Below are 18,354 nucleotides of genomic sequence, written 5' to 3'. Positions count from 1 at the left end.
CCCAGGGCAGGGCAGCTGGATTGCAGCCAGGCCCCCTTGCAGGCCTCTCCCTCTCCTCCATTCCCTGGGGACCCAGCTCGGCCAGGCTGCTGTGTCAGGTCACAGGTCACCCCACCCCCAACCCTTCCCGGAATGAGGACAGACCAGTTGTGTCAGAAGAACAGGACAAAAGCCACACTCTGGGGGCCTCCAGACCACCCAGTCGCCAGACCTCCTTGATGCCAGCCCGGTGCCTCCTCCCAAATCCGAGGCTGGGAGGCTGTGATGGTGGCAGCAGCAGCAATCTGGGGAAACTGAGGCACCAGGGCCCACACACCCACTCTGGGTCTAAGCCCCTGTTCTCTGTTTCCTACACATTTATTGAACACCTCCTGTTTGCTGGTATTGAGGAACCAAACCAGACTGGAAAGGCAACCCAAGCCCAGCCCAGTCTCGTGCCCTGCCCACCAGAAGATGAGGGGAACCTTTGAACAAACCCACAGTCCCCATGGTGTACACTAATGGTGGAAGGAACAGCAGATGACTGCAGTGAAGACTGTCTTCTTTTTCAGGCGTTCTTTCAACCACCACCACCCCCACCTTAGCTCCCCTAATAAGGCCTGGTTTTGAGTTTCACCTCCTGGGACCCCCCCCCCCCCCAACAAGCAAAGCAGGAGGCCCAGGAGGCTGGGCTGGGGAGGTGGGGAGGAGGTGGTGGGGCCTGACCCCTCCCTGCATCCCCCCAGGGGCTGTGTGACCTCAGGGCCTTCTGCCCCTCTCTGGGCCTCTTCAGCAGAGGAATGAAGATGCTAGCTAGACTGGCCCATCCAGTTTGCTGGAAAAGGGCCTTTAAAAAAACCTTTTCCTTTATCACCCTGGGGGACAGGGGACTCAGAGAAGCAGGTGGGTTGACCTCTGTCTTCTGACCTCTTCAGGTCCCCAAGGTCCATGGAGGTGGGACCAAGACTTAGCATCCTGGCATGGATGGAAAATGCCCCATGAAATGGGCCAGAAAAGGTGCATGGGAACTGACCAGCTGCCACAGGAGGGGGTTGTTTTTGCGACTCCTAACCAGCCCTGAGGGCTGAGCAGGAGGCAGGGATCAGCACAGGCCAACCCGATCACCCCTTGGTATGCTTTCTTTGGGGCCACACTGGACTGAAAGGCAAAATGTGAACCAAACCACAGTGGGAAGGCTCTGTGGGACAGGGTGGGCTCCGAGGCCCTGGAGGCAGGACAAATGGGAGTGGGGTCTGATAATGGGCCCCAAGGTGGATGTGACCCCCATGTCAGAACAGGGAAGCAGAGGAGCTTTCCAGGCAAAGGAGCGAGGGGAGGGGCATTCCAGGCAGCGGGAAGGGTATGTGCAAAGGCCCAGAGGCAGAGGCAGGCCCAAGCTGGCCTCCTTAGAGAACCAAAATAAAGTCAGCAAGGAGGGGGCAGAGGCCAGGCCACATTCCCTGGGGACTTGAGTCAGACAACCCAGAGTGACCAGGGCATCAGAACCTAGGATTGCAGGAGGCTTAGGCTAAGGTACTGGGGGACCAGGAGAGTGACATTGAGGGGGAGGGGGCTGCCTCCCAGATATGGTTTAGCCAGGGTCCCCCCATGGGCACTGCTGACACCAGTCATTCTCTGTGGGGGGGCATCCTGGACACTGGGGTATTAAGCAGCATCCCTGGCCCCATGCCCTCAATTCCACGAGCACCCCCCATGTGACAACCACAGATGTCCCCAGACATCGCCCAGTGTCTTCTGGGGGCACAGTCCCCACTGGAGGACCCCTGGATAAGCCCCTGTGCCTTCTGCCACTTGGACCCCAACAGGGTGGGACGACCCCAAGAAACTACCACCAGAGACGTTTTCTGTTGAAAGTCAGAAGTGTTTTTTGTCTTGTTTTAATATCTCATCAGCTTTACAGGGTTACAATTGTCTTAAATATTTCTGAAGTTTAAATACAATCTGAATAATAATGTTATAAAATGTAAACTTTCAGTGTTCTTTTAAATTTCAAAATCACACCCCTTTTTGTTTTTTTGTGGGTTTTGTTTTTTTTGTTGTTGTTTTTTTTGTCTTTTAAAAAATTTTTCCCCTTTTAATACCTGAATGTTCTGCAAAACTTAAATCCTTACAGGCTGCCCCGCCAGCCAGGGTGATAGGTGAGGCCTAACCAGGGTGATAGGCCAGGCCCAGCTAGAGGTAGAGTAGTTTGTTTATACCTTTTTTTTTTTTTTTTTTTAAGTTTTTTTCCCCCCTTTAACCTGAGTTCAGGCGCAGTCCCCACGCCGTCAGACAAACCCCAGAGAAACTGAAATTTCACATGTCAGGAATGAAAGGCTGAATTTGTATTTGCCAAGAAAAAAAATGCAAAAGCAAAATTAAGGGGAAAAAAGGGTAGAAGTGAGCAAAAATGATACAAGTGAGAAAAGTGGCCGGACAATCACAAGTACTAAAAACTAACCCAGCCACCCCAACGCCCCACCCAACCCGCCCGAATGGACAGCTGGACAGCCTTGCAGCCAGTTAAGGGACACAAGGAAGACTCCAGAAGCAGCCCATCTACAAACATCTCCAGACCAGGGGAACCTGTGAGCCCCTCTCCACCCTGAGTTTTGGGGTCCCTGCCCTTGCCCTGCGGCTAAGCCCCACTCATTCCAGAATGAACAGTGCACAAGCCCCTGACTGAGGGCTGCCCTGTCCCCCAGGACCCCCACTGACAGGCAGTGGCCCTGAGCTGGGAGAAGCAGGGGGTGAACAAGGCCGGAGGCAGAGGCCACAGCTCCCCCCACCCCCAGCAGAGAGGACCTCCTCCTTGTTTCCACCCCCAGGGGCTCCCCCAGTCCTGTGTCCTCAGCCCCACCTGCCCCCTACAATCATCACCTTCAACAGCAGGCATGCCCTGAGTTACATCTGGGGACCGCGTCACCCACACCCGAGTCCCCGACACACACAGACACGCAACACACACACACAGGACCAGAGAGAGCACCCAGGCAAGGTCTCCGATGAAGCGCACGCCACGAGTGGGAGGGGACAGGTCCCAGAAAATGCTGAAGCCCTGAGCCAGCTGGAGGGGCAGGATGGGCAGGGTTTTGGCATCAAGAGTCAGACCTGAGGTAGAAATGGGCAACAGACAACCTGTTCTCCATGAGCGCAGGGCTCCAGGGGGTCAGGTCCGGGAGAAGGGAGAAGTGGGCTTAGATTCTCCATGGGGACAGATTGTGTCTGGGGACAAAAAGATCCCCCTTCCACAGTGATTGTACTGCTGCAGCAAGAATTGGGGAAAGAGCCTTCCAGAAGGTAAAACAGAGAGGAAACCCCGGATGCCCCCAGCCACTCCTTCCTGGAAGTGGGGAGTGTTCACGACCCTGAGATATACCAAAGAAAGGGCTCTGCCCAAAGACACACCACAGCCCCACACCCAAGAAAACCCAGACTGGGGGGCTCAGGACGCACCCCCCCAAGGTGTCCAAGGCAACAAGATGACTTAGGGTGGGGAGGCTGCCCCTTTTGGCCTTGTTAGGCCAGGCTCCGTGGGCCCAATTAGAGGTTCCAGGCTAGCCCTGGGGACAGTGAGCTAATGGCCCCTCACCCCAGAGAAATGAAAACTCAGTGCATGAAAGGAAAAGACCGCTAAGGTGTATTATAGGAGGCACAGTCCCAACTCTACCTGTTCCTGCGAGGGAAGGGCGGACAAGTCCCCAAACTCCACCGAGGCCTTAAAACAGACAGTGGTACTGCCTCATGGTTAAAACTATCACCAGCCCTTGAAATAAATTTCCCCACACAGCTGACCCACTGACGCCCACCTTTTAACCCGGAGGAGGTGTCATGGAGAAAGTAGTATAGTCTCCTTCTGGGCCTCTATTTAGTTCCTTTAGGAGGAGCTGTGGCCCCGTGTGAAGGAGACAAAAAGGGGTGGGTCGTTCAGAATGCCGTGGCCCCAAAAACCTCACCCTGAGCTAAGCCCGGCTCACCCCTAGTCCCCAATTTTGGTAAGTCTTCAAAAGCAGCCCTTTCAGGCACGAGGGGGTCCCCAAGCCATATTCATCCCTGAGACAGGAGCCTGGGGGCTGTGACAGGTGAGTCCCCTCCCATGTCCATGCCCTTTTTCCAGCATTTTCTCCTTTCTAGTTAAGACTTCCACGTCCCTGACAGGGAGCACAGCACAGCAAGAAAAAGCATCGTTTTTCAGGGTCTGCCATTCAGCATTCATGCCCCTCTGACGGCCCTCCAGCATGCACCGCCCCCACATCCCAGCCGGGCCCACAGCACCTGAGTTCATCACCTTTTCTGGCTCTAGCCAGGGATCCAGTGTCCTGCGCTGGCCAGCTGCCCACTGCACCACAGGAAATGCACACAAGAACCCAAATCAGTCATGGGGAAAAATTAAAAGGGTATTACTTTCTTTTTTTTTTGCTTTTTCAAGTCCAGTTTCCCTGAATGAACACAAATATATAGATATATATAGATATAGATATATATATCCCTTTTCTAAGGTTTGATTCCTCCCCAAGAATAAAATAGCATATTTACAAAACAAAACCCCCAAAATCTCTTAAAAACCCTATAGAGCTATTTCTTAAAAAAAAAAAAGAGAGAGAAAGAAAGACAAAAAGAAAGTTCCCAAAAGCAACAAGAAAAAAATTCAACTGATTTTGGCTCAGGGGTTTCATTCAACACAAGGAGCTGGGTGTGGTGAGTATGTGATGTATAGAAAAAAAAAAAGACAAAAATGAAAACACACAGTGCAGGGATGTATGAGGTAAACAGGATCTGGCCTTACATTGCAACTGGTCCAAACCAGACACCAGACACACCAGTCCAAGTCAGCCCACCTGGGCTGCAGGAAAGCCCTGGGAAGTATTTGCTGCTTTCTCTTTCCAGATTTCCTTTGCTATTCTCACAATTCATCTCTCTGAATGTCTGAAACCTGAGTAATTCAAGTGTTCCTTGGTTTTCCCCTGTTTTATTAAATTTTCTTCATATATATATATATATATATATATATATATATATATATATGTATATATATTTATTCTTTTCTTTTTGGCGTTAGCTGTGGCTCCTTTGTGGATATCTCCCCTCCCCACCCGTATCTTCCACCACCCTGGCCCCTGCTTGGCCCACCTCTCGACCCCCTGCCCAGTCTGACGGGCTCCTGGGGTTGGGGATGGTGGGTGAGGAGTGGTGCGGTTAAGGCAATGAGTTATTTGAGGTAGAAGACATGGGGGGTGCGGACAACCCCGCCGGCCCCGCCTGGCTGCCTGTGCTGCTGCTGGTCCCACTGTTTCCTCCCCGGCTGCTGCCACCGCCTTTGCTGGGAGCCGAGGGTGGCGTGGGGGCCGGTGGCTGAGCAAACAGCACTCCTAATGCAAAGACAGGAGGAGAGACATGTCATGGAAAGTCGTAAAAGATTATGTGGCAGGTACAAGGGCTGCCAAGTCCACCCAGGGACCCACTAGGACACCCACCACCTCATCTTAGCCTCTGCTTCCCATGGGGTCTTCGCAGAGCAAGGGGAGCTGTTCTGTGCCCCCAGCGCCACCTGGGGGCCCAAACAAGTAAGTGGCCTGACTACATTTTTAAAAAGCTTGTACAGCTGACCCTTGAACAAAGATCCCCAGCACAATTGAAACATCAAATATAACTTTTGACTCCTGAAAAATGTAACTACTAATAACCTACTTTTGGCCAGAAGTCTTACCAATAATGTAAACAGTTGAATAACACATATTTTGTATGCTATATGTATCATACACTGTATTTTTCCAAGTAAGCTAGAGAAAAGTATTAAGAAAAATTGTAAGGAAAAGAAAATACATTTACAGTATTTATTGAAAAAATGCACATATTAAGTGGGCCCGTGCAGTTCAAACCCGTGTTGTTCAAGGGTCAACTGTATTTTTGAGCACTTACTATGTGCTGAGCCCGCGTTAAGTCCTTTCTATGTACTGAGCGCATGCTAAGTCCCTGCTATGTGCTGAGGGCCACACTAAGTCTCTTTTACATGCTGAGCACTGTGCTAAGTACACTACATAGATTATCTACTCAAGTCTCCAAAGGGAAGAGCTTTGCTGGTCCTCATGGCGGGGCTCTTGTGGCTGGCCCTGGGGGTAACCTGGGATTCCTGAGCTAACCTGGGGAGAGCAGTGGTCAAGGTGCTACCTGTGTACATGATCCCATTAATCTCCACAGACATGCTAATACTGTTGCTGCCATTGGTGCTGGTCAAGCTCGCAGCTGAGTCCTGGCGGCTCTCGGTGGCTGTGGGAAGAAGAAAAGCCACAAACTCATCTGTACAATGATTTGTTTCACATCTATCATCCCCTAGACTCTAAGCTTCACAAAGCTGTGGACTGTATCTGCCACACCGGATATACTCAATAAATATTCATCAAATAAGAATGTATTTGTCTAAAATGTGCTTTTTTGTGACTCTAAGTCCTAAGCAATGCTGCACACCCAAATCAACTCCTTCTTTTGAGCAGCCACCAAGTCTCTCAGACATGACTCATTCACTGCCCACTGACGGATACATACTTCATTTCAAGGCTTCACTGTTAGGACATCACACAAATGACTGCAATGGACAATCTTGTCTATATAGGTAGACAAGTTCGCATTACGCCACTTAGTTTTTACGAAAGACCTACATTCATACCTGTTTTCACTAACCAAAAGAAAGCCAAAGAGGATTTCTTTTCTTTACAAAAAAAGGTGAAAAGCGAAAATAGGGTTCGGCATTTGTTTTGTATGAGCCATTACAGAGGTAGCAGCACCCCAAAAGTGGCCCAATGACCTAACCTCCCCGGAACCGCACTCACACCTCAGCATGAAGCAGCCATCAGCCTGGTGTGTGCCTGGGGGCATCTGGCTTTGTCTCCGTTTGTTCTATGCATCTGTTAGCAAGTTGTCCTAAGGGAACTGCTTCTTCGCTTTACGCTATTCCAGCTTATGAAGGTTTCACAGAAACACCCTACTTTTGGACAGTGGGGGTCACCTGTATGGGTCTCCTCGAGCATTTGCATTAGTCTGATGCAGGTACCAAGTAGGTCACTGAGTCACATTTCTATCTTTAAGAGACTGCTAAGTTGTCACCTATTTACACTCCCACCTGTAGGACTGAGGGGGCCCATTTCCCCACATCCTGACCAACACTTGATATTATCAAACTCTAATGGGTGAAAAATGGCATTTCCTTGTTAACATGCAGATCCCCAACCAGAGGGAGCTGAACAGCTTTTCATAGGAATTTACTAGTCACAACTGCCCATTTCCTCTTTCGGTTTGCTTGCTCTTTTTCCCTGTTGATTTGTAGGCACCCTTTACATAGGGTAGCTCCGAAACCCTTATTTTGTTACACACACAGGAAGCACCGAGGGCCTGGGCGTCGGGTTGATACCTTGGCTGTTGATACGAATGCTCATGGGCAGCTGGGCTGTCATGGCCAGGAAGTTCTGCTGTAGCGCTCGCTGCATGAGCCGCTGCTGTTCATCTGCCACCAGTGCCATCTTCTTCTCTGGAGGCTCCCCAGACTCTAGCTTCTCCCGAAGCTGCTCCAGGGCAGCTGCCTGTGCCGCTACGGCTGCCTGGGCTGCTGCCGCTTGCACTGCTACAGCCTGGGCTGCCACCACAGGGTGGCCCGCTAGGGACACTGGTAGGCGGCCGGGGACTGTGATGGGGATGGCCGAGTCCTCCTCTAGACAGGAGAGAAGAGGAGTTGGTGACCAGAAAGAAACTGACGTGGCCAGGCCTAGCCTTCCACCCACGCGGGAATGTGCACCCTCTTGAATGCCTCCACTGATGGGGTGGATAGGCTCTTTTGTGTATGTGTGGATAGGTTTTTGAATAAACACAGGGTTTTTTACGAAACCCTTTCCAAAGCAGGCTGACAGTAGATACATCAGGACAGTCACACTGCTGATTACAATATTAGTTACAATGCTGTCATAACAGTATTTAGCATGAGTACTACATAGACACTGTAATAGCACACAATACATTACATAGTCGTCTTAACACAAGGGCTTGCCACAGGTTTTATCTAAAGCACTTAACATGAATTGTCTCAAAAGGCCGTTTCAACAATCCCAAGCCTTCTCTTATCCCCATTTTCTAGATGAGGAAACTGAGGCTCAGAGAGGATGGATAACTTTCTCAAGGCCACAAAGCTGGAGAGAGTCTGAGCTGGGATTCAAACCCACGCACCACAACTCCAAAACCAGCTCCTAACCATTCCCCTCTTCTGTGGTTAAAACGAATGTCCCATTGTTCCGATCCACTGGTCCCACTGGGATCCACTGTCTTTTTTTCTCCCGACTCTATCTCCTGTGTCTATCCCTGGTCACCAGGTGCTGCCCCTATGTGCTGCGTGCCCACTCCAACCTTTGTTGGGCCCTCTGCCCCGGAGTTTTAGCAGCATTCTCTCCTTTGTCTCCCTCTTCTGGTCTCACTGAAATGTCACCTCCTCTAGAGACCCCTCGGACCTGCTATCCCTTAACTAGTTTTCCTGTCACTGCAGACTGCTGCTCGTTTCCTGGCTCTCTCGTGATTCCCCCGGGGTCAGAACCCCTTTATCTTATCTGCCACCATCTTCTGCAGCTCCAGCATGGGGCCTGGCCCATGGTGGGTGCTTAATAACCATTAACGGGTATTACTGGAACTCCTCAAATCCAGGAGGGTAGACTGAGGCCCACAGAGTACCGAATGAGCTGACATTAGCAAGGCCCCATTTGCCTTAGATCTGATCAGTTCTAACTTTTCAGGGCCCTGTAGCTATCAGCTCGGGTCCTTGGGCCAGCCCCGGGAAGTATGGAGTCACAATGCATGTGGCAGAGGAGAAACGAGAACTCAGAACTCAGATAGGTGAACTGGCCTGCTAATGGCCATGCTGCCACAGGTGCTGTTGGTGCTCTGTTAGGAAGGATTCAGAGGCTCAGTGGAGGAGAAGATGGTGATGTTGGCCATGGGTGGAAACTAGGAATCAGGGGCTATCTGTTAGGTATTTGCAAACCTATGCCTGTTGCATGCTGGGCATTTTACACACTGAAGGCTCCCCAACAACTCTACAAATAGGGAGTAATTTTCTCCACTGTGCCACCCAGGGACACCTAGCAATAGATTCAGGGATGGTTAAAGGGTCAATTTGATAGACCCACACTACACTCTCAATGGTGTCTGCTGGGACAGTGCATTGAGAAGAATTCTAAAGCTCAAAGGGAAAAGAATACAGTGACCAACTAGCAACATCTGTCATGGGCAAGGGACTGGTAAAAGCTATTGTGATGAATAGTACCAGCCACAGGCAGAAGACTTGGCCAATGCTGCAATAAATGATTAGCAATACCTGCGACAGGATTAGTACAGTGCTCAGTTAATAATACGTGCCTCGGTGTGGACCGGGAAAACAGTGATTAATTAGTAATGTCTGCTGTGGTTACAGGATGGAAACATTGTGCTTGATCTGTAATGTCTGCCTTGGCATAGAATTGGAGAAAAAAACTATTGATTGGTGATGTCTGCCCTGGGCACAGGATTAGAAAATGGATTGAGTGGTATTGTCTCCTTGCTATGGGCTTGGGGTTGGAAAAATGGTGGTTGATTAGTCATGTCTGCCATGGACACACAACTGAAACATTCTACACACTTTTCCATGACAACGTTAGGGATTATCATCCTGGTTACCCAGAGAGGAAAAGGTATCCGCCGCCAAGGCCATACAGCCTGAGTTGAGACCAAGTCCCTCACCTTTCTTGATCTTGGGGGCTGGGGTGATGGAGCTGCCGTTGGTGCTGGCAGCCAAGCCCAGCGAGGACACGGGCAGCTTGGGCGAGGAGAGCATGCCGTGGGCCCCGCCTGGTGAGTAGGCAAAGAGGGAGCCCCCGAAGCTCTGGCGTCGGCCTTCCCGCCGATTGCTGTCGATGGCTGCCTGGAGCTCGTTGGGGTTGCTGAGGCCGCGCTTCTCACACTCGTAGGGGTACAGGTACTTCATGTACCTGCAGGCAGGGGCGAGGGGACAAGATGGCACCTGGGATGCCTCCCGTGGTTCCTCACTGCACTCACATAAAGCAAACCCTGCTACAGCACCGCCTCCCCGACCACCCCATCATGTATCACTACCTGAGAATCACTCAGTAGTCCCCAGAACCAATGTCTCTGCTTATGAGGTTCCCTCTGTCTCAATGCCTGTGCCCATGACTACCTCCCACTAATCCTACAATATACAATAGCATCACCTCAGAGCTGGAACCTTCCTTAAAGCCCCACCCTGAGGTTCTCAGGGTCTACTTGTCATGTGGCCCAGTGCCTCTGTGGTCCTTCCTGCCCCAGGCCCTTTGTACTTGTGGTACTCACTGGGTCCGCAGGGTGAAGGCGGCACTGGTGATAGACGTGGGCAGGTTGAGGCCCTTGGTGATCTCACGCCACAGCTTCTTGTTGATAACCTCCACCAGGCCGCCCTTCTCCGTCACCAGCACGTACAGCATGAATAGGTCAAGCACCTGCTTGGCCATGATGGGGATCCGGTTCACAGGTGTGCCTGCGGGGGAAGGGTGAGTGCAGGTGAGGGGGGTGCTGTCGCTGGGGCTGGAGCCCCACACACAGCAGATGCCACTCTGGTTAATGCACCAATCCAGAGCAGGGTCCTCCCCGGCTGTGTGTACATCAGAGAGGGCTACTCTCTGTGGGGCGGCCCAAGCAGCATCCCTGGTCCCACCCACTTAATGCCAGGAGTAACCCCAGTCCTGACAACCACATATCTTAGACATCACCCAGTGTCCCCTGCGAGCAGGATCACCACTGATGAGACCCCCTGCTGTAGACAGTACTGAGGAGACAGCTCTGCCTCAGTTTCTCCATCAGTGATCTGGCTCACTGCTGATCAGCCATAGGCAGAAGACTGGGCCAATGCTGCAATAAATGATTAGCAATGCCTGCGACAGGATTAGTACAGTGCTCAGTTAATAATACGTGCCTCGGTGTGGACCGGGAAAACAGTGATTAATTAGTCATGCTCACCTGGGGGAAGGTGGGAGGCATAGAGAGGGAGATGCTGGTGGCCAACCCAGGGGATGGGCATGAGGAACTCAGCCTTTGTTATTCCTACTCCCATCAACAGCTGCCAAACCATCAACTGCTGAGTTCCCAGAGGCCTGTGCCCAGGTCCCAGGGGCTTTGCAGTAGGGGAGGGAGGGCATGGCTAATCCACTTTGCAGTTTAGAGAGTGGGGCGGTGGGCTAGCCCAGAGAAGGGAGGGCAGTGGGCTAGCCCAGGAGACAGTGTGGTGGGCTAGCATAGGGCCATGGGCTAGCCCAAGAATAGCAGGGCTGCTCCACTCTTCTAGGTCTGCTCTCCTCTTCTGTCCACCTGACCCTCTCAGCCTCTGCAGTTGAGTTCCTCTCTCACCCAGAAGCCCCCACATCTCAGCTCAGCCTATGCTGGCACCTTCCTGGCTAAGGGCAGAGAAAGCCCCATTCAGACCTTTCTCCCTGGCAGTGGAATCCCAAGTTTACTGTCTGTGCCACCCCCCACCTGTCCTGTTCACATGGCATGCCCAGCCTGGCATTCAGCAAGCACTCAATTAACAACTGTGAGGGCTGATGGGCCACATCTCAGCCCAAGGGGTACTCTTATCCCCCTTTAGAGGTGAGCAAACGGAGGCTGCAAGATATGACCTGACAGAGGAAGGTTCTGCTTCCAGTAACAGGCCAGCTTGCCTGCTCCTGGGCCTGGATGATACCTTGCACCTCTGGACATTCCAGAATCACTTCTGGCCACACTTGGCCCCTCCCCAGCCCTTCCGAGGCTGCAAAATCCCCAACAAATTGAGGATGAGGACTTCAGACTCTCTACCCATCCAATTCCATTTTCAGCCCAAGAGGGAAAGATAAAAAAGAAACACCAATGTTAGCACACCAGCTTGGTGAGGTGGCCACAGTGCCCTGCCCCACAGTACGGATTTAGGCTCTGCCTGGGGGGAGGGGGAGAATTAAGGAATCCTGGCTCTGAGGCAGGCAGGCAGGGCCTGAACGGATGTTTATAGAAGGAGGGGGCTGGGAGAGCAGAGAGAGGTACTGACAGAGATGGAGGCGCAGGGGCCCTGGGGGTAATAAGGAGGGGGGGGGAGGCTGTCAGGGGAGAGCAGGACCCACCCCTGCACTCGCAGCACCTGAGAAATGGAAAATTTGGGTGGAGGCTTTTACTTTGTGACCATCTGTCTGGAGTAAAGTGGGGGAGGTCTGACAGATTCTCAGTCCCAAAGGAACCCCCACCCATTACAGAGGGGGAGGGTCCAAGAAGATGGCAGGGAAGAGAGCCTTGGAGCTGGGTTTTGAGGGATGCATAGGAGTTTGTTGCCTCCTATGCCCTCCAAGAGCACCTGGCTTGGTGAAAGAGGCAGGGCTGGACACAGACCCTCACAGCCCTATGTGGCCAGGGGCTAGTCTGGGGCTCCCAACCTCACCCATATGCAGGGGCAGCTCACAATACTTCCTAAGTACTTCCAGGATACCAAGTGCCTGGTCTTGGCCAAACGGGTGGACTCCTGGCCTGGAAGCTTTGGGCCCCACATCAGGGGGCTGGAGGAGTGGGGTCAGGCAGGTGTGGACAGGCCGATGAAGAAAGCGGGTGGGGGGGATCTCTGACCACACAGCAGGCCTGCAGAGGGCAGCAGTCCTGGCTGGGCTGGTCGATAACATGAGGGCCCCTACCCCAGGAATGGCTCTGGATTCCTCCATCTTGGCACAAAAGGGGTTAACTAACAGAGGCCTCCGCCCCCTACCCTTTCATCTCCTTCCCTTCCAGGCCCTGTGTTTACAGAAGCTGCTGATGAGGGAGGGGCAGGCAGGGGCCCTGGACAAAGCAACAGTGTCTGGCCCCTGCAATGGCCCCTGAGTGGATCCTGCAGCCCCTGCTGACCCCACCCCTTTCTGCCTCTGAGCTCAGAGGCCACATGCCTGCTCCAGGCCTCAGTTTCCTTCCCTGAACAGCAGGATTATTATAATCCCTCCACGCCCAGGGAGCTGTCCAGGGATCACAGGAATGAGCCCCACCCTGTAGAGGGCATTCCTAGGACAGACCCCATGTCTACACCATGCGGCAGCTCCAAGCTGAAGGTGAGGCCTGTGAACAGGGACCCTCTGGCTGCCCCTCAACCTCTCTGACTCACCCTGAACTTCCTGAAACCCTCCAGTGTCTGGACCTCAGTTTCCCCACCAGATACTCATCCAGACCAGTCCCTGCTCCCCCTTATGTCACTGTTCTTAAGACCCAGACATTTCCCAGTGGGGCATAGTTGGCATCTGTCACACTCCAGACCAGGGGGAAACGAGGGGAAGGGCTGCAGAGGTGTCCCAGCTCGGTATACTGTTGGCACTCAGTAAATGTGGCCCAGCATGCAGTGTGTTTGGGGCACTGCCAATGGTGGGGACTGTTTCTGACCCATCTTACAGATGGGGTGGCTGAGGCCTCCGTGGGAGCAGGAGAGGGGCAGGGGCCTGAACCTCGCACCAGTGGGCACAGGACACCAGACCCTCAGCCACAAGAGCTAGAAGCCTGTGGGGGAGCTTCCGTCCTGTCACCCCAGCACCCACATGCCCACCTGGGTATCCAGTCCCACTCCCTAAACAGAGGCCAACACCATCCTGTTGTGGGGGATCCAGGGAGCCAGGACCCCATGGTACTGTGGGTCTCAGCAGCAAGGGACAGAGCTTGGACTGTCCATTCTGAGTGGGACCCCCCACAAGGACTCTCACAGCTCTGCTCCCAACCTCAGACATACAGCGCTGGGCTGTGCATCGTCCCCTCAGACACCCATGGCAGGATGGTGCCTCTTCTCAGACCCCACGTGGCAAGGCCACGTCTCCCCCTCTGACACCTCTCCAGCCATGGGGAAGTCATTGCCACTCTGACATACCTGCCCCCAGCTGTATCCGGCAGGGGCCCCTCCCATGTGCCCATTTCCCGCGACTTCTGGGCAGGCAGGCCTCACCTCGCTTCTGCATGAAGCTGAACAAGTCATCCAGGAACTCCTTCCTCTTGGGGTCTCCATCCAGTTCGTAGAGCTGTAAGGACAGGGAGGGGACCCATTAGTTAATGCCAGAGTGTGGGTGCAGGTGCCACATCACCATCACACAGAGGGCCAACCAAAGAGGCTGCTGGCAGGGACAGGTACCAGGGGTCCCAACCCCAGCCCCACCCCAGAGTCCAAGCATCTCCCGGAGGTCCTACCAAGCAATGAGCCTGCCCTCACTTTCAGATGAGGACAGAGACACCTGGATGAGTCTCGGGGGGAGGGGGGAGGGGAGAGCTTAAAGCAAGAGGTTTATCCTCCCACAGCTGTGGGACTCGAAATCCAAGATCAAGGTGTCCCAGAGCCGTGTTCCCTCCAAAGGCTCCAGGGGAGGGTCGTTCCTGCCTCTCCCAGCTTCTGGGGATTCCGGTGTCCTTGGCTTGTGGCTGTATCACCCTAGTGTCTGCCTCTGTTGTCACGTGGCCTGTCTACTGTGTCTGTGTCCAAATTCCCCTCGTGGCTTCCCTGTGTTGGTGTCCAAATTCCCCTCTGGATTTAGGGTGACCTCATCTCATCTCAATCTGTAACTAGTGACATCTGCAAAGACCCTATTTCCAAATAAGGTCCCATTCACAGGGATCTGGAGTTGGGTCTTGAAGTTATCATTTCGGGGCACACAATTCACCCCAGACAGACAGTGTCTGCCCAGGTCATCACCATCATGACGACAGTGGACACATCCTGGCCCCATCCAGCATGTCTGTTCCTGAGACATGGCCCCATGTTGCAGACGAGGAAACCAAGGCACCGAGGTAGGCAGACAGGTGACCAGAACCCTGAACTCTGGTCGAGTGGACTCTCAATCCGGACTTCGTCCTTGGCACTGGCTGCCTGGGTTCACCAGTCATCATGGGAGGGGCAAGGGCCTCCATCTGTGGTATGGGGCGCAGGGGGTGCCCCAACCCATTGACCATAAGCTCCCAGGTGCTGGCGGGTAGGGAAGTGGACAGATAATTAGAGAGCGAGGCTGGGGTAGCAGCAATTTGTCAAGAAGGGGCAGCGCAGACAGCAGGCTTCAAGTTAAGCTCCAGGGAATGCAGCCCCCCCCCCCCCCCCCCCGCCGCTGCCTGCACACAGAGGGAATCAGGACTGTGGGAGGCCTTGAAACCACCAATTAACCTCAGCTGGGCTGAAATAATCCATTATTTGGGTCCAAGAACTCACCAACACCCAGAGGAGGCCATGTCACGGGGGGGGCAACTACCCCTCAGCCATCTTGCCCCTCTCTGGGCCTCAGTTTCCCCATCTGTGCAATGGAGACAAAGTGGGGCCTCTAGGGCCAGGGCTAGGGGAGCCAGGAGCCCAGACCTGGGTGGTCGAGGCCTTTGTCTCCTCCATCCTGCCTGGCCAGGCTAGCCGGCTGCATTCCTGCGCTGATTTATGGCATCCAGGGAGGCCTGTATTTCCCCCTGCCTGAGGCATGTGGGGCCTGCAGGTGGACCTTCCTGTGGGCCCACGTCCCTGCCGGCCTGCTCTCCCTGCCCACATGACACCCCATGTGTCCCCTCCCCACTCTCCTCCTCCCTGGCCCTCCCATCAGCAGGGATGTGTGGATTCACACATGTCTGGGCTCCTGTCCATCTGCCTAGTGTGACGTCAGGGATTTTGTCTGCTTTGTTGCCCATGTCTAGAAGGTAGCCGAGCATACAGCAGTTGTGTGATAAATGCTCCTGAAGTGAACCTTAATTTTCTCAGCTGCAATGTGGGCCGGGCTGGGCAGAGTGAGGTCACATAGACTGGGGGAATTGGCAGGTGCCTCAAAGTTTGCCCACTGGAGCCTCAGAATCGGACCTAATGTTAAAAAGGGTCTTTGCAGATGTCACTAGCCAAGATGAGGTCACACTGGAATAGGTGGGCCCTAATCCAATGATCGTCCTTGTAAGAAGAGGAAAGACAGACACAGAAGAGAAGCCAGGTGAAGAGACTGGGGTAATGCAGCCATCAGCCCAGGGACACAGGAGCTGGCAGAGGCAGGGAAGGACCCTTCCCTGCAGCGTTGGGAGGGAATGCAGCCCTGCAACCCCTGCATCTGGGACTCCTGGCACCAGAAGGTCAGAGGATGAATTCTGTAGTTTCAAGCTGCCCACTGTGTGGTCACTTGTCACAGCTGTCCCAGGAGACTCATTCAGGTGCCTGTGAAGCTCAGGCCCCCCCTAATGAGGGGGCAACATCCTCTTTGAGATCTTGACCCAGGTGGAGGGGGGTCCACCCAGCCTCACAAGACCTCCGTGCCCTTCCTGTGTTAGTTTTCCCATATTTCAAGGACAGTACAACAAACATAACAGCTTCACCTTTGGCACCTGGAACCAAAATGACCCCTATATTCCAGGTGGGGAAACTGAGGCTCAGGGTGGAGACCAGCTGCCTGGTGACCTCTTAGCAGAGGTGGCTGACTCAACAGGGGGCTGTTAACTCTCAGGCCAAATGGTGGGCAGACCCCCGTGGGGCTGGGGCATTGAAAGAGACCATAAAGGGGGTGTACGGTGGAAGAGGCAGCTTTAATGGCCGTTGCTGTGGGCAGCTGACAACAAAGCCAGGCAGTAAAGGCTGCCCCCAGCTTTATGGAGCTCTGGCCCCAAGTTCCGCACCCCTGTGGTGTGTCCGGCCCTGGCTGGGGCTGCCTGCCAGGCTCCAGGAATGAGGAAGCTTGGGACAGTGTCAACACTCCCCATGGCGGTGTCCAGGCCCCCCTTGTGGGCCAGTGAGCCCAACCACCTCTCTTCAAAAGGCTCTTGAGTCACACAGCTGGGCCACAACACATCCCATGCCACGCCCCAGCCTCGGTCCCACCTGGGTCCTCTAGCTGGAACCCTGCCTCTCTCAATGTGGACCAGGAGGTACTGAAATCAGCCACCTGCCATACCCAAGGCCACAAACCCGGGCTAGAGACTGGGCCAGCCCTCCGGAAACCCTCCCTGGGGCTGAGGGCTGAGATAAGGGCCCCAGTCTCTTATCCGCACCTGATTTCCCTGGGGCCAGGCACAGGGAGCTCTGAGGACAGTCTCATTCTGGCACCTGCAGTTCCCAAGAGCACACAGACCCTGCCAACCCCTCTCCGTCTCACCTCTCACTTGCCTGATGACTTGCAGCTTCTCAAACGTGCCAGGTGGTCCCACCTCCTGCCTTTGCCCTGGCAGTTCCTCCTGCCTATCCCAGCTGGCTTCCACCTTCACCCAGATGTCTGTGCAGCAAGCCCCCGTCCTCCAGTATCACAACCCCAGACCCATGGGCAGCACACTCTGCCATCACTCGGAACACGATTACTGATAAGGGCTGTTTCCTTGCTTATCCCTCTATGCCCCCACCCTGGCCCTAGCATCACTCAAGCCACATGGATTCACAGCCTGGTCTGGTTCCCTGTCCATCTGCCCCAGCAAGTTCTGTTTTGTCCACCGTATCTAGAATCTGGCACCCAGCAGACCTCATTAAATTGACCTGGGTTCCTCAGTGCCACGTGGGGACAGTTCATTTATCCTTCCCCAAGTCCTTAGCCTGGGTTATGCTGGGCAAGCTGCGTCCAGCTGTCTGGCCCTGCTGGGTTTACTTCTTGTCTTGTGACCCCGTGCCCATCCTGCCCTCCCCAAGTCTCAGTTTGTTCAGCTGTGAAATGGGAACAAAACCACGAGGACACAGACATTACAGCCTTGGTTGGAGGCACCCACAGGGTGCTCCCTAAGTGCACAGCGGGGTCACCAGGACACGCTCACCCGTCCCACCTCTGCCTGCCATGGCTGCGGTGGGGCTCCTACCCGGTGATGGTGTGCATCCACGAATTACCAAGGCTGGGCGGACCATGTGTCCATCTCCCCCTCCCTAGCACACTCTGCCATCACTCGGAACATGATTACTGATAAGGGCTGTTTCCTTGCTTATCCCCTCTTCACAGAAGGGGAAATTGAGGCTCAGAGCGGTTGGGGCCGAGCCCCCCACCAGCAGCCAGAGGGGCATTTCATGGCAGTCTGAGGACCATGCCTGCCCTACAGTCTCCCATGGCTTCCAGGACCCCCACCACTCCCTGCCCTTACTTCCTTCTGCTGCAGCCCCTTGGGCATGGCTGAGCAAAACAAGCACCTCTCTCTTGCCTCAGCTACTTTGCAGTGGCTGTTCCCTCTCCTGGAATGCACTTCCCTAGATGTCTGCATAGTCCCTCCTTCCCACCCAAATGTCACCTTCTCAGGGACCCCCCCACCCCCCCCAGCCCCTTGTCAACCTATGAACTCTTTATCTGCTGTTTCTTTCTGAGCAATTTGCACAAAGGGCTCATGCCACATGTGGATTTTCAGGAGACATTCAATTACATTTGG

The 18,354-nt window shown here is 53.9% G+C and overlaps 1 protein-coding gene across 5 annotated transcripts in view; it reads right to left on the bottom strand.

Moving 5' to 3' along the window:
• Positions 1-1,860: 1,860 nt before the first annotated feature.
• The window catches only part of ARID3A (AT-rich interaction domain 3A), a 36,212-nt gene continuing 19,718 nt past the window's right edge, over positions 1,861-18,354 (bottom strand). For all 5 annotated transcript variants that reach the window (XM_074337383.1, XM_074337385.1, XM_074337382.1 and 2 more), the window contains exons 4-9: positions 13,970-14,042; positions 10,336-10,519; positions 9,730-9,977; positions 7,385-7,681; positions 6,148-6,246; positions 1,861-5,348 (exon numbers count right to left, since the gene is read on the bottom strand). In XM_074337383.1, coding sequence (XP_074193484.1) covers positions 5,176-5,348; positions 6,148-6,246; positions 7,385-7,681; positions 9,730-9,977; positions 10,336-10,519; positions 13,970-14,042 — 1,074 coding nt within the window. In that variant the 3' untranslated portion in view covers positions 1,861-5,175. The remainder of the gene's footprint in view (positions 5,349-6,147; positions 6,247-7,384; positions 7,682-9,729; positions 9,978-10,335; positions 10,520-13,969; positions 14,043-18,354) is intronic.

The sequence above is a fragment of the Rhinolophus sinicus genome, linkage group LG07 (genome assembly GCF_036562045.2).
Source record: "Rhinolophus sinicus isolate RSC01 linkage group LG07, ASM3656204v1, whole genome shotgun sequence".
In the NCBI taxonomy this organism is placed as follows: domain Eukaryota; kingdom Metazoa; phylum Chordata; class Mammalia; order Chiroptera; family Rhinolophidae; genus Rhinolophus; species Rhinolophus sinicus.
Note: the sequence above shows the minus strand (reverse complement) of the source record. Positions and strands in the feature narration are given on the sequence as shown.